At 44.9% G+C, this 13751-nt stretch overlaps 1 protein-coding gene across 1 annotated transcript; it reads right to left on the bottom strand.

Annotated features, from left to right (window-relative positions):
- Positions 1–2265: 2265 nt before the first annotated feature.
- Positions 2266–7059, bottom strand: LOC119317714 (ribulose-1,5 bisphosphate carboxylase/oxygenase large subunit N-methyltransferase, chloroplastic-like). The gene is made up of 13 exons (XM_037592209.1): positions 6635–7059; positions 6373–6536; positions 6187–6270; positions 6031–6088; positions 5533–5586; positions 5310–5381; positions 4993–5073; positions 4309–4481; positions 3413–3515; positions 3181–3312; positions 2902–3024; positions 2642–2800; positions 2266–2561 (listed from the first exon to the last, which is right to left on the bottom strand). The coding sequence occupies exons 1-12, from the start codon at positions 7013–7015 to the stop codon at positions 2711–2713; spliced, it is 1515 nt and encodes a 504-aa protein (XP_037448106.1). The 5' UTR covers positions 7016–7059; the 3' UTR covers positions 2266–2561; positions 2642–2710.
- Between the last annotated feature and the right edge of the window lie 6692 nt (positions 7060–13751).

Below are 13751 nucleotides of genomic sequence, written 5' to 3'. Positions count from 1 at the left end.
ATAGCCGTTCTTTTTTTAAGTTCGGTATAGCCGTTCTAAGAGTATCACGGTTGTGTGGTTACGTAGAAGGCCCCATGTATCGAGGAAATCTTACCTCTACACTTTTTTTCTGGAAAAACTTGATCTATTCATTTTTAATCATGGTAGTACATTAAACACCAAAAATAATAAAAATTATATTCAAATCCGTAGACCATCTAGCGACGACTACAAACGCTGAAGCAAGCCGAAGGCGCGCCGCCGTCATCGTCCATCCCTTGCTGGAGCCAGTCAAAACATTTGTAGTATCTAGTAGACAGTCGAGAAGTCATCATACTAAGACCTCATAGGACCAGCGCACCAGAATAGCAGTCGTCGTTGTTGAAGAATAGCATAGATCGGAAGGATCCTACTTGAAGACGCACAAACATAGACGAACTACGGCTAGATCCGAGCAAATCCACAAAGAAAAGATTCGCCAGAGACACACCTCTGCACGCCCACTGGCGATGCTACACACACCATTAAGACATGGGCTAGGCTGGGAAAACATTATTCCATCTTCAGAGAGTCGTTGTCGTCTTGTCTTTCTGATCAAGATACAAACCCTAACAAAACTCGAAAAAACATCTGGCAAGAGTCGGGATCCACCGCACCACCATAGCCCTAAGGCCACCTGAGACGATGCGGACCGGCGGCGGGAGGCAAAGGAACCCTAGGCTTTTCATGGGGAGGAGGCAATGTGTGGAACCTTAGCACACCTCTAGACCTCAACTCTCTATTTTTTTGCGCTGTACCTTGACTCTATTACTTTGGAACAAAACTCCCTGTTTCGTCGCAAAAAAATATATATATCTAAAGTTTTTGAAAAGTAGATCTCCAGTTTAGTGGAAAATGTTATAAGGAATTGATTCTCTAAATGATGAGGTCGACTGATAAGATAGGGAATTGCTGATATTTTGATTGGTAAACAGAAAATTACTGATATTTCAATTGGTAAATAGAAAATTACTGATATTTCATCCATTTTAGATTGTCAATTTTGTACTCCCTTCATCCCACAATATAAGATGTTTTTGCAAGTTAAGGGATTACCATAGGTGTATTTTGAGTACCAAAGGTGTATTTTGAGTGTACCAAGTGAGTAGACTTGGATATAAGAAAAATATACTAGAAATATTATTATTATTATGAAATATAGCGTTGTGCGTGTGCTAAAGAAAGTAGTGGTTGCGTGTTATGATATTCTCAACTAAGAGCATCTCCAGCCGCGCCCTCAGAAAGGCCTCCCCAGGCGATTTTTTCGCGCCGGCGCCGGAAAAACGGCTCAGTTGCGCCTCCAGGAGCCCGATTTTCGCCGGCCTGGGCCGAAATCAGCGCTGGCGGACCCAGACCAAACCCGACGCACTGGGAGCGCCCGGGACGCCGGGGCGAGCGGTTTTGGCGCGAAAGAGCCGCGGGCCAGCCGCGTCAGTGACACCGCCCTCGTCTTCCCCAACGCCTCGGTTTCCCGCGGGGAATCAATGGCAAGGCTGCCGTCGGTCAGCCTTGCCATTGATTCCTCACGGGCGGCGCGCCTCCTTGTCGGCTCCTCCTCTGCGCTTCGTCAAGCCAAAGACGTAGCCGGGCCTCCCCGCCATGAAGACGGAGCACGGCGACGTGAAGCTAGACGACGATGCGGTCCTGGAATGGGCACGCCATGACTCCTTGAAGATGGCGAGGGAGCGCCATTGCGCCGCCCTGGGCGCTTCACGTAGCGCCGCCGGGGCGGCCACGACGAAGGAGGAGTCGTCGTCATCGTCGACAGCGACGACGACGCGCCGCCGCCGCCGCCGCCACCGCCACCAGTCGCCATAGCGACGCCGGGCAGGGGTCCAGCAGGGACGCCTGCGTCAAGGAGTAGAAGGACGACGATGACGACGACGGTGAGGATGGCGGCGACGGCGGCGACTACTCGGCGTTCAACCAGTTTCTTTTGTAGATTAGTTATATATTTTGTTATGTAATGAAAATCCGCAAACATGTCTAATATATGCCCAAGTTTGCCGAAATTTAGTCATGTTTAGCCGAACTTCGCCGAACTTTGCCGAAATTTGCTATATATTTTTCTTTCTTGAATGTGCCTGGGAGCGGCCCTGGGGCCGGCGGCCGGGGACCAACTCGCCCCAGGCCGATTTTTTGCGCTGGCTCACCCCCAGACGGCGATTTTAGACGCCCCCTGGGGCCAACGGCTGGAGATGCTCTAAACAGTCACACAATACCGCCACCGAGCTGCACCGGTAGAACTGGACACGAAGCACGAATGCTCTGGCGTCTTTGGGAGTACAGGCGACCCCAAAAAGAGCTCTGTGTAGGAAAAGATAAACAGATGCGCTGCAGCACCCTAGATCACATATACACGTATGCCAAGCTCAGGGCTGTTCAATCACAACTCGCAGCTATTCTTGGTTTCACATCAACCTTTTCTAAGTTTTCCCTACGTACTATTCAGTTGCAGCTCCGAAGATCTTGGCCTGATACTGCAATATGCCTTTGGCAAGCAAACACCTGAGCTCACCAGCAATTGGGTGGTGGAACTGAAACTGCATCATGTGGTGTTCAGTGAAAAATACGGCATTCGACGACGAAGGTGGTAAAAAATGAGGACAGATTGAGAATTTACCAAGTCGACGGAGACACACGAGCATTGCTCCCCGAAATCTTCAGGGGGCAGAAGATATAGCCCATCTGTTTATTTGAAGAGCTTTCTGAGACCATTGAATAGTGACAGAGCTTTAAGCTCACCGCCGGCCCTCATGTCCCTCAATCTCCTACGCAATATCTGCACCATATCAACGGGAGGAAATGTGAGGCGCCAAGGAATAACCCCATGACGTGCAGAGCGAAGGAACCAGCTAGGCTGCAAGATCTATGCTGGCTTACGTATTGTGAACGATATAGGATCCTCCGTTCGCTGATGCACAGATCTCTTGCTAGCTGCTTTAGTAGCAAGGTCCTGTTGGCCTGCTTTGTATTGATTGAGACTTCCGCAGAACCCTTGGCGCCCTGAAACATTATTGTTTGACTTAAAAACTGACATTTGAAGGAAATAATATTGGTGCCGAATGATTATGATTTGTGTAACTTATAACAGGAATGGCGCGGTCTGAAATCACATGGGGAATTGTGAAATCTGCAAGATAGCCACAGACAAGATCTCACCTCTAGGTACTTGGTATATTTTTTTATACTAGATTCACAGCAGTCCAAGATAAACTGAAGAGCCTGCTCGTCCAGCTCGGGATAATTAAGTGCAGGCTTGGATGAACCTTTATTGGATGCAGCAACAGCCATCTGCACAAATAAGTTATATAGGCAAGCTGTGTTGACCACCCTTGTTATAGCTGTATGGAGACAGTTCTGAAAATAATTGGTGCCAAATAACAGCACTAACCTCCTCAAAGCGTTGAATCATCTCAGGAGGACTGACTACAAGGAAGGCATAAGCCATCAGCTCAACTGGCCACCCTGTGACCCTCAAGGGGAAACTTTCAGACCTGATAATGGTGACCAGATCCACCCTTGTCAATACTAACCATATAACTTTGATAGTATAAAAAATGTACAAAACAAGGCAATAAAAATGAAAACAATGTTGCACATACTACTGAACTGGTGCCATTTTCCCCAGAGAACATGCAACCTAAAGGTCCTCTCGAAAATAAGGTGACACTGACAAGAAACAAGAGCCTATGGTGGATGGTGCCAAGAAGTTGGAGTTGATTGCCACGATCTTTATGTCCCGGTTTAGGTGGTGTTGAGCATTTCTCCAGTTTTATGTGGCTAGTCATTTTCGTTGCCCTTTTGGACAAATCTTGTAATAAATACTATGACTATATGCATCTCAAGATCCAGACGCTGGGCGAGTTTTCTCTTCCATTACCCAAAACAATGAACCAAGTCAAAATCTATGACTAGATGCACAACTGCAAATTCATTTTTTCCAAAACGTGAGCAGGAACTTTACCATTTTATTGGGAGAGAGAACATCGAATCAACGAGGATGTCAGCACCAAGACATTCAAATGGATCAACACCATCGACACAAGATATAGCATCTTAAATTTACTTCTTGAGGGCAAAATGTGATTAAAAATTCTCTTCTAAATGAAATGTGTTACAAACTCATTGCACAAACAAAATGCTATTTTCGTATTTTATTCTTGATACTATCATGAAGTAAAAACAAGAATATGCCAACAAATACCCCAATTTAATGAACTTCTCTAACCTAAACCAAGTAACAGAAGCATATGAAGTTCCGCATGGAAAAAGGATGAGAGCACTTACTCTGACAAACCGTGTTTCTTTAGTGCTTGTAATTTCTCTTTGTAGCACTCATCAGACTTGTTAAGAGACACCAAGAATTCAACTGAATCATTTGGATTTGTTCCCTCTTTTGGTACAAAACCATAGGAAAGCAATAGCTCACCACTGGATTTCTTCCCATAGGATATGAACACCTGAGGAGGTCAAACAAGAAATAGACAAGTTAGCTAGTAATAATTTCTCATAAGAAACACATTTAAAATAATATATGCATGGAATAAGACTAATTGGCCCCAAGCGTAACACATGCAGAAAATGATAAGGCCACAATAAAATAAGTACAGTGGTGGCCCATCTGAAATCAAGTATACTCTATCTGTAAAATATAAAATGGATAGATGCAGAGACACAGCCTGTACAAGACTCAAGATGATTTCGTACTTTAAATGCTAGTCTATTGGTACAGAAAAGGGTGCACAATATACTAGATGAAATTATATTGGATTTCAACTAATTCCCAGTTCTGTAAAACCAAAAGAAGATGCCACATGGCCTTCCGAAAACAAGCAATAGTGAAGATTATGATCATCATTAATGTCGTGGACATGGCAATTACCAATGGATGAGGAGTGATGGACTTCTTGATAACTAACTTGGTATGGAGAAAATATATAGTAGAGTCAAAGCACAAATGAAAAAAGTTACCTGCTCACCTGGTTGATACGAACGATCAGTGGTGAAGACTATTCCTTGCGATGACTTGTCATAATCCAGGAATGCATCTACCTGGAAAGTTGATTTTGCTAAGAAAAAATGCATGACATTGTGCACTTCAGGAAGACTTGGGAAATGATGGAAAAAGGTGGAAAATTGTCCGATATGCGGTGCTTAAGGAATTCAGCACAATATTGCTAAAAATTCTTTGTAAACAGGCGAAATGTGGGACTTGCTGTGCTTCATAATTCCATACAACATTTTTTAGAACTGAAATGATTCTTTGTAAAATATAGAAAATGTAATACCTCAGGGCTATGGTTAAGCATATCTGCCCAAGGAACTAGTGCAACCTTTCCATCCATTGATTCTAAACGAACCTGCAAAATAGTCCGATGCAGTGTGCGTGTTCTTATAGCAGAAAAGGGCAGCAAAAGCATATGTATATGTAATGGAAAGGGCTATCAGATAAGCAAAATGAAGTAAAACAAGGTTTGCATCATATTTTAGCTTCACGACACTTTGTCTTACCAGACGTGAGAAGAGAATGCCGAAGGACCATCTAAAGTTCTCCATGTTGTACACCTAAAATAAGAAAGTAGCAGCACCAAACTCAAAAATCAATTAATGATAATAATTGGTACATTTGGTGTCATCAGACCATATTATTTGTTATAGTAACGATGTTTTCATAGTGATAGTCAAACAGTTAAATATCATCAGCATTGTTTAGTCATGCTGTATTCGGAACATTTACTTAATCGAATTTATGCTTCTGTGTATAGAAATTGGGTGGCACTGGCTGCGACGAATTCCGGACATAATCGATTGATGGCAGTTTTTTTGTGTTTAAATTGAAATAAAATGGAATTCCCGTGAATGCCCCATGTCACAAGAATAGTTCTCCAAACCCCCCTCTTATGTTCATCAGTTTAAACTACTCTCTCCATTCCAAATTACTTTTGAACTAAAACCACGACAAGTATTTTGGAACGGAGGGAGTAATATAGCAGCGGTTGCGAAGCATACCTTCTCGGGGAACAAATCTGGGTATTTAGAAAATATTCGATCTCGAAGGTCATTGTATCTGCCAAAACCATAAGGCGTCATTCCAGTGAGGGCACCAAACAGAGGAGAAAACTTGGTATGGTAAATGACTAGGACAAAAAACAGATAGACACTTACGTCCCAATCACATCACCGATCCTTGAAATTGCCCGTTCCCTGATCGGAGAAGCCACCAAGTATGCATCTATCTCAGTGCGAGTCCTACAATGACAAAGAAAGGCTGTACAAGATTGAGAATGTTATCTCAAAAACCACTCGTCTTATCACTCGGGTGTCAAACCAACAGTAACCGTGGGGCTATACCAGTACAAAAGCGAGTAAGGCTGCCTAGGCAATGCGTCGATATAGCTTCTCCACTTCGACGAACCCTCCAAGCTGGCTTCGCTTATGAGGTAGGTGGCGAGAAGCGGCCAGTCCGGCACAGAGTACCTCTTCATCACATCCCCCACCTCACGGTTGCTCCATTCCTACACACGACACGAGCACAAGAAAGACAGTGATTGTGAAAACTGAATGCCGTTAATGGGGTTGTGACTGATGAGACAGATTGTATGATCATTTCTACCGAATCGGCGGTGATGACGAGGGTCGGGGGCACGAAGAGCAGCTTCTCTCCATTCCGGACGTTCTTGAGCGCGACGAGGCCGCGCTCGCCGATGTCCACCTTCTCTAGGGCCAGCCGCTGCTCGGGGAGCCCCGACGCGGTGAGCCACCGCTCCAGCGACGCCGCGCTCTCCAGGGACTCGATCTCGCAGCCCCATGGGACACCCGCGACGACCTCGCGCTGCGCCGGAGCGGACGCGGAAGCCGACGCCGCTGCGGCGCGGACGGAGAAGCGGGGGCGGACGCTGGAGGAGGAGGGGCATGGTCGGAGCCGACGGGTTGCGCGCGGGTGCGACGGCGGCCGGAACTGGGGGTGGAGAGCGGTGGTGGTGGTGGTGGCCATTGCGAAGCCGCGAAAGTGGAGGGACGGTTGTGTGCGGGTGCGGGGGCTTATCCGCTCGTTCGTGGCGGGCCGGGGGTTTTATCCGTTTCTCTTACGGGCAGGCTTGAAATCTCCGTTTTCGTGGGCTTGACAGGGCTTGTTGTGACGAACGGTTTTGCAAAGATGAAACCTTTCATCGGTTTTGAAAAGATTTCACGCGTTTTTTTCTGTGTTTTTATTCATGATGTGCATTGGTTTTAATTTTCTTCTTCCTTTGTTTATTATTTCAAATACATGTCGACTTTTTTAATACACGTTGTACATTTTCCGTATACGCACTGAACATTCTTTTGTACTCATTCAACATTTTTTAAATACAAGATGAATATTTTTATAAATACATGTTTGAGCATTTTTTTTGTTGAATACTCCCTCTGTACCAAAATACTTGTAGTTGGGAGAAACTTGTACTAGTTTTCCCCAGCTACAAGTATTTCGGTACAGAGGTACTATATGTTAAAAATCCAAATATACATTGAGACTTCTTGGAATACAAATTAAAAGAATAAGACATGTGAAACGTTTTTAGGTACACCTTGAACATTTTAAAAAATGCATGGTGGATTTTTTAAAAATACACAATGATTTTTTTCAAATACACATTATACATTTTTTGTATACATGTGGACATTTTTTTATACATGTTGGACATTTTTAATACATGATAAACGATGATCATCTTTTTAAGATGTCATAAACATAACCGTATAACCGATCACTAACCTCAGACTCCTCAGTGACGCCTTGGGCGGCCTCTACCTCGAGTACATGTAGGATCTCCAATCCTGCACTCATTTCCCATGCCAAACACAAACGCAAACCTGAACCGGAGCGCTAACCTGATGTTCTGCAAGTGCACAAAATTTAGTCGTGACTTTTTTTAAATAAGAGTATTGCTACTCATGATGGAGTTGTTGGATTTTTTCGAATAGTAAAGGTGAAGTAATATAATAGCAGATAGTATTTCCTTCAGTTAAGAATTAAGGTTTATCGAACCAGTAGGAGCCAGCACACCAGCAATGTGATAGTACCTGCACACAGACACAACAATTGCTTGCACCCAACGAAGGCAAGGGTGTGGTCCAGTGGCGGAGCTAGCGATATATTACTGAGGGGGCAAATAGCTAAATATAATTGTGTGGAGGGACCAAATAATGTACTTATCTTAATTTGTGTCATTCTAAACAGTATTTCTTCACAAAAAATCATGAGCTGGGGGGCCATGGCACCTGCAGCACACCACATAGCTCCGCCAGTGGTACCGTCACTCCCCTTGTTCTTGCCAGTTACAAGATTAAAATTGATGTGACATGCAAAGCAATAAAAAGTAAAAAAGAAAATGAAAGAAAGCAAACAAAGCAATTGTAGGAATCTTAGTATTGATGGAGAATGGATCCGGCGTCCATAGGTTCACTTATGGCATCTCTGTCGAAAGCATCGCGATGGTGGGTAAACAAATTATTGTTGGGAAGTTGATAAAATTGAGCATACTTTTGATTATCAACCATGGCATAATCATTACATGGGCATTACGTCTGTGACAAGTAGACCGCTAATCCAACTGCATCTACTACTATTACTCCACCCCAAGACTGATATCCAGTATGTATCTTAAAGTATTAAGTTCATGACAAACATAGTAACGCTTTAATTAAGATGACATAATGTAGCCAAAATAAGATCAATAAATATGAACAAACCCCATAGTTTATCCTTAGTAGAAACAATACAATACATGCCTTTGCCCCTTCTAACACAGGGCAATATCACAAGATTGAACCTACCACAAAGAACCTCACCCGCTTAAGATAAATCAATTTAACCTAGGCAAAGTAGACGGATAGATCAGAGAGAAATACAAAGCTATAAAATTACGTAGCAAAGAGATCTCAAAGACTCGAATAAATTCAATGAATAATCTGATCGTAAACCCATAATTCATTGGATCCCAACAAACACACCGTAAAAGATTACATCGGATAGATCCTAGAGAAGATCATTGTATAGAAGATAGATAGATAGATAGATGGAGGGAGGGAGGGAGAGAGTGAGAGGGATGGAAAGAGATCTAGGTACTACTATGGCTCTGTGGGTCCTAAAGGAACTACTCACACATCATCACAGAGGCGGCAAGGTTGATGAAAATGGCATCCCTAATGATTCCCCCTCCGACAGTGTGACAGAACATGCCTCCAAATGAGATCGCTTTAAAACAGAGGCTTGCGGTGGTGATAAAATTGTTTCAGGTCTCGCTTCGAGGGTTTCTGAATATATGGATTTTATAGGCGAAGAATTAGGGCAAAAAGAGCTACGAGGCGCCCACAAATCAGAGTGGCACACCCTACCCCTTAGGGCGTGCTCCCTTGGCTTGTGGGGCCCTTGTGGGTTGACACATCCATTTTGCATCATGTTTTTCTTTTGTTATTTATGATGTATTGCGTTAATATTTCACTTCATCAGGCAATTCTAATGATTTTCTCTCTCTTATTTTGCAAGTTCTATATGAAGAGGGAAATTGTCGGCAACCGAAATTCTGGACCTAAAAGGAGCTACACTAGAGATGGCTATTCTCCGGAGTTCTAAATGACCTGAAAATTTATGGAGATTTATTTTGAAATTAATAAAAAATACTAGAAGATGAATCACCAGGAGGGGCCCTGCTAGTGAGCCATAAGCTCAGGTGACGCCCCCTAGGGCGCGCCATGTGAGCTTGTGGGCCCACCATGTAATGCCCCGGATGTAACTTACCATATTTGTACTCCAACTCTTGCCATTTTCGGCACTAAGTTATGAGATTCGTGGTTGGGTTTTTGTCTTCGTTTGCATCTTGCTCATGTCATGCATATCATATCATGTCATCATGTGCATCGCATTTGCATACGTGTTCGTCTCATGCATTCGAACTTTTTCCTCGTTGTCCGTTTTGCAACCCGACACTCCTATGTCCTCCGGCGCCCCTTTTGCCTCTTTTCGTGAGCGGGTGCTAAACTTTCTCGGAATAGACCGAGATTTGCCAAGCGTCCTTGGTACACCACCGGTAGACCGCCTGTCAAGTTTCGTGCCATTTGGAGTCCGTTTGGGTACTCCGTCGGTTAACCGGGGAACCGTAAAGGCCTCGTGTGTGTTGCAGCCCAACACCCCTCCAAAGTGGACCAATAACCCGTCCAAACCACCTCCATCCTCTCAGCCGTTCGATCACGATCTCGCGGTCGAAAACCGCACCCCGTTTGGACTTTCCTAGCTCCCTCTACCTATATAAACACCCCCTCTAAAATTCGTAGTCCAAACCCTAAAAATCCTCCCCTCGCCGCCACCGGACACGTCCGGCCTCGCCGGACAGGATCCGCCGCCGCCCGCGGCCAATCAAGGCGCGCCACTTGTCACCTCCATGCCGTCGCGGCCCGCCGGGCCCATGCGGGACCCGCCCGGCCCGTTCCGCTGCCGCCCGCTCGCGGTTGCCCACGCCCAAGCCGCACTCGGCTCCGCCGCCCGTCCGGTCGCCACCTCCCGCCTTCTCGCCGAACCGCGCCGCTGCTTGCCGGCCCTCCGCCTCGCCGCCTCCTGCCGAGCCTCGCCGCTCGCCGTCGCGGAGGCCGAGCCTCCACCGAAGTCCATCGCTGGTGCCACCCAGCTCCGGCGCCGCCCCGTCCTCCTCCAGGCGTCTCCCTCCTCCAACTCTGGCGTCCAACTCCTCCAACCCCGGCCAGATCTCCGGTGAACCTCGAGCCCGGCGCCGCCCGATCCCAGATCCAGATCCGTTTCGCGAGGAGGTTGACCTCGTTTTTGCCATTAAGTCATTTTATTTTGCATTTTCATGCACTATTCATCATGCCATAACTCCTCATCCGTAGCACCGTTTTGTGCATGCCATATATCGAAATGTTCATCATGTTGTGCTCTTCATTTTGTTCCATTGTGCCATGCTTGTTTGAGTCCATCTTGATGCTCAAATTGTTGATGCAAGAGTGCTATAAAATGTTAGGTGCTGATTCTTAGCAGATTATGAGCATATGTCATTTTGCCACATTTATTGTGTGCTACATATGAGCATGAGATCTACATGTGTTTTGGGCTATGCCATGCCATCTTTACAGGGGTGTATTCCATGTATTTTTATGATCAATGTGGTGCTAGCAAATGCATGCAAAGTAGCTCTCGTCATATTGTTGATTTCTGAGACTTCGAATTTCACAAAGTCATTGCTCTACTGTTATTTTTATGCCATGTGTTTTTGTTGCTACAGAGAGATCCATGCTTCTTTTGAGTATGTTCAGTAAGGATGATTTTGACATATGGTTATGCTCTATCAATCCATGTCACTGTTTGCATTTATGGAGTGCCCTAGCATGACTCAATCTTGCTCTACTTTTGCTATAAAATGTTCCTGGCAGATTGTTTACGTGTTAATCAAATTTGCCAAGGTTGTTGTAGTTGATCCATGCATGCTATGAGATTGTTCTTGCCATGGTTAGCTTCTTGATCATGTATTCTTGCTGTTAGTATGCTTATTTTATCATGCAATGCCTTGTGGTGAGTGCATCGAGCTCGCAAAGAGGCCTTCATAATTCTGTTTTTGCCATGTCCAGTTTTTTGCTAAGTCTGAATCTGTTAACGAAACTTGCTATGTTTACATGGGTGCCATCATATATTCTGATCCTTTTTGGCTTATGGTCAGTAAGGGACTTTTGTTATATACTTTGAGTAGATTCATGCCATGCCCTTTTTTTGTTATGTTTTGTTCCTGTAGAATGTTGTTATCTTGCTCTAAACATTGCTTCCTGATGTTAATTCCTGACATGTTAGTTTTTTCACTAAGTCTGTGATGCTGATATCTTTTGCACTTTTGCCATGCTGGTTTGAACCTGCACTTGTGTGATTTAGCCATAGCTCAGCGTTCATCTTTTGTCAAGCATCTTGAGTAGATCACTGCCATGTGCTTTGTTGCTATGTTAGAGAGCAGTAGCTTAGTTTCTTGTTGCATTTTAGATGGCATCGTGCTGTTAATCGCAGATTTGTGCCATTATTGTTTTGCTTGCCATTTGCAAACCGTGCATCCGTTTCCGGTGATCTTTATATCAATTTCGACGGAAATCAACTCATCTTTCTAGCGGCACTCTTGGTTTGCCAATTTGAGGCTTGGTTCAATCTTTTCCTTCGGGAGCATGCATATGCATTGCATATCACATCCCGCATATCATGCCATGTTTTGCATCATGTTGCTTGCGCATTACACCGTGGTTGATTGTTGTTTCCTTTGCTTGTGTTCTTGACTTGGGTAGAGCCGGGAGACGAGTATGTGATCGAGGAACCCGTTGAGTACGCTTACAAGGATCAAGCTTACGTCAACTCGGAGAACTTCTCAGGCAAGATGACCATACCCTCGAAATCACTTCTATCTTTGCTTGCTAGTTGCTCGCTCTTTTGCTATGCCACGATACCTACCACTTTCTATAGCATGCCTCCCATATTGCATGTCAAGCCTCTAACCCACCTCGTCCTAGCAAACTGTTGTTTGGCTATGTTATCGCTTTGCTCAGCCCATCTTATAGCGTTGCTAGTTGCAGGTGAAGATGGAGTTTGTTCCTTGTTGGAACATGTTTATTGTTGGGATATCATTATTATATCCTGTTTACTTTAATGCATCTATATACTTGGTAAAGGGTGGAAGGCTCGGCCTTATGCCTAGTGTTTTGTTCCACTCTTGTCGCCCTAGTTTCCGTCATACCGGTGTTATGTTCCTTGATTTTGCGTTCCTTACGCAGTTGGGTTATAATGGGAACCCCTTGATAGTTCGCCTTGAATAAAACTCCTCCAGCAAGGCCCAACCTTGGTTTTACCATTTGCCACCTAAACCTTTTTCCCTTGGGTTTCACGGACTCAAGGGTCATCTTTATTTTAACCCCCATGGGTCAGTGCTTCTCTAAGTGTTGGTCCAACCTGGGCGATGTCCGGCGCCCCCTGGGCAACCAGGGTTTATGCCAACCCGATGTCTTGCCCATCCGGTGTGCCCTGAGAACGAGATACGTGCGACTCCTATCGGGATTTTTCAGCACATCGGGTGGCTTTGCTGATCTTGTTTTACCATTGTCAAAATGTCTTGTAACCGGGATTCCGAGTCTGATCGGGTCGTCCTAGGAGAAGGAATATCCTTTGTTGACCGTGAGAGCTTGTGATGGGCTAAGTTGGGACACCCCTGTAGGGTTTTGAACTTTCGAAAGCCATGCCCATGGTTATGGGCATATGGGAATTTGTTAATGTCCGGTTGTAGAGAACTTGACACTTAACTTAATTAAAATGAATCAACAGCGTGTGTAGCCATGATGGTATCTTTTCGGCGGAGTCCTGGAAGAGAACACGGTCTCGTGTTATGCTTGAACGTAAGTAGTTTCATGATCACTTCTTGATCTTTATAGCTTCTCGACCGTGCTTTGCTTCTCTTATCGCTCTCATTTGCGTAAGTTAGCCACCATATATGCTAGTGCTTGCTGCAGCTCCACCTTACTACCTTTCCTACCCATAAGCTTAAATAGTCTTGATCGTGAGGGTGTGAGATTGCTGAGTCCCCGTGACTCACAGATTACTTCCAAAACCAGATGCAGGTGCTAATGATGCTATTGTAGGGGACGCGACCGAACTCAAGTGGGAGTTTGACGAGGATTCGGGACATTACTATGTTTCCTTTCCAGACGATCGGTAA

The sequence above is a fragment of the Triticum dicoccoides genome, chromosome 6A (assembly GCF_002162155.2).
Source record: "Triticum dicoccoides isolate Atlit2015 ecotype Zavitan chromosome 6A, WEW_v2.0, whole genome shotgun sequence".
In the NCBI taxonomy this organism is placed as follows: domain Eukaryota; kingdom Viridiplantae; phylum Streptophyta; class Magnoliopsida; order Poales; family Poaceae; genus Triticum; species Triticum dicoccoides.
Note: the sequence above shows the minus strand (reverse complement) of the source record. Positions and strands in the feature narration are given on the sequence as shown.

Bases quoted from the DNA above. Each gene is read 5' to 3' on its own strand.
- LOC119317714 (XM_037592209.1), bottom strand. From the start codon at position 7,015: ATGGCCACCACCACCACCACCGCTCTCCACCCCCAGTTCCGGCCGCCG. The intron at 3,313-3,412 runs GTTAGTGCTGTT...TTATTTGTGCAG, and splicing joins TGATTCAACGCTTTGAGGAG to ATGGCTGTTGCTGCATCCAA. The intron at 2,801-2,901 runs GTAAGCCAGCAT...GATATGGTGCAG, and splicing joins TCCTATATCGTTCACAATAC to ATATTGCGTAGGAGATTGAG.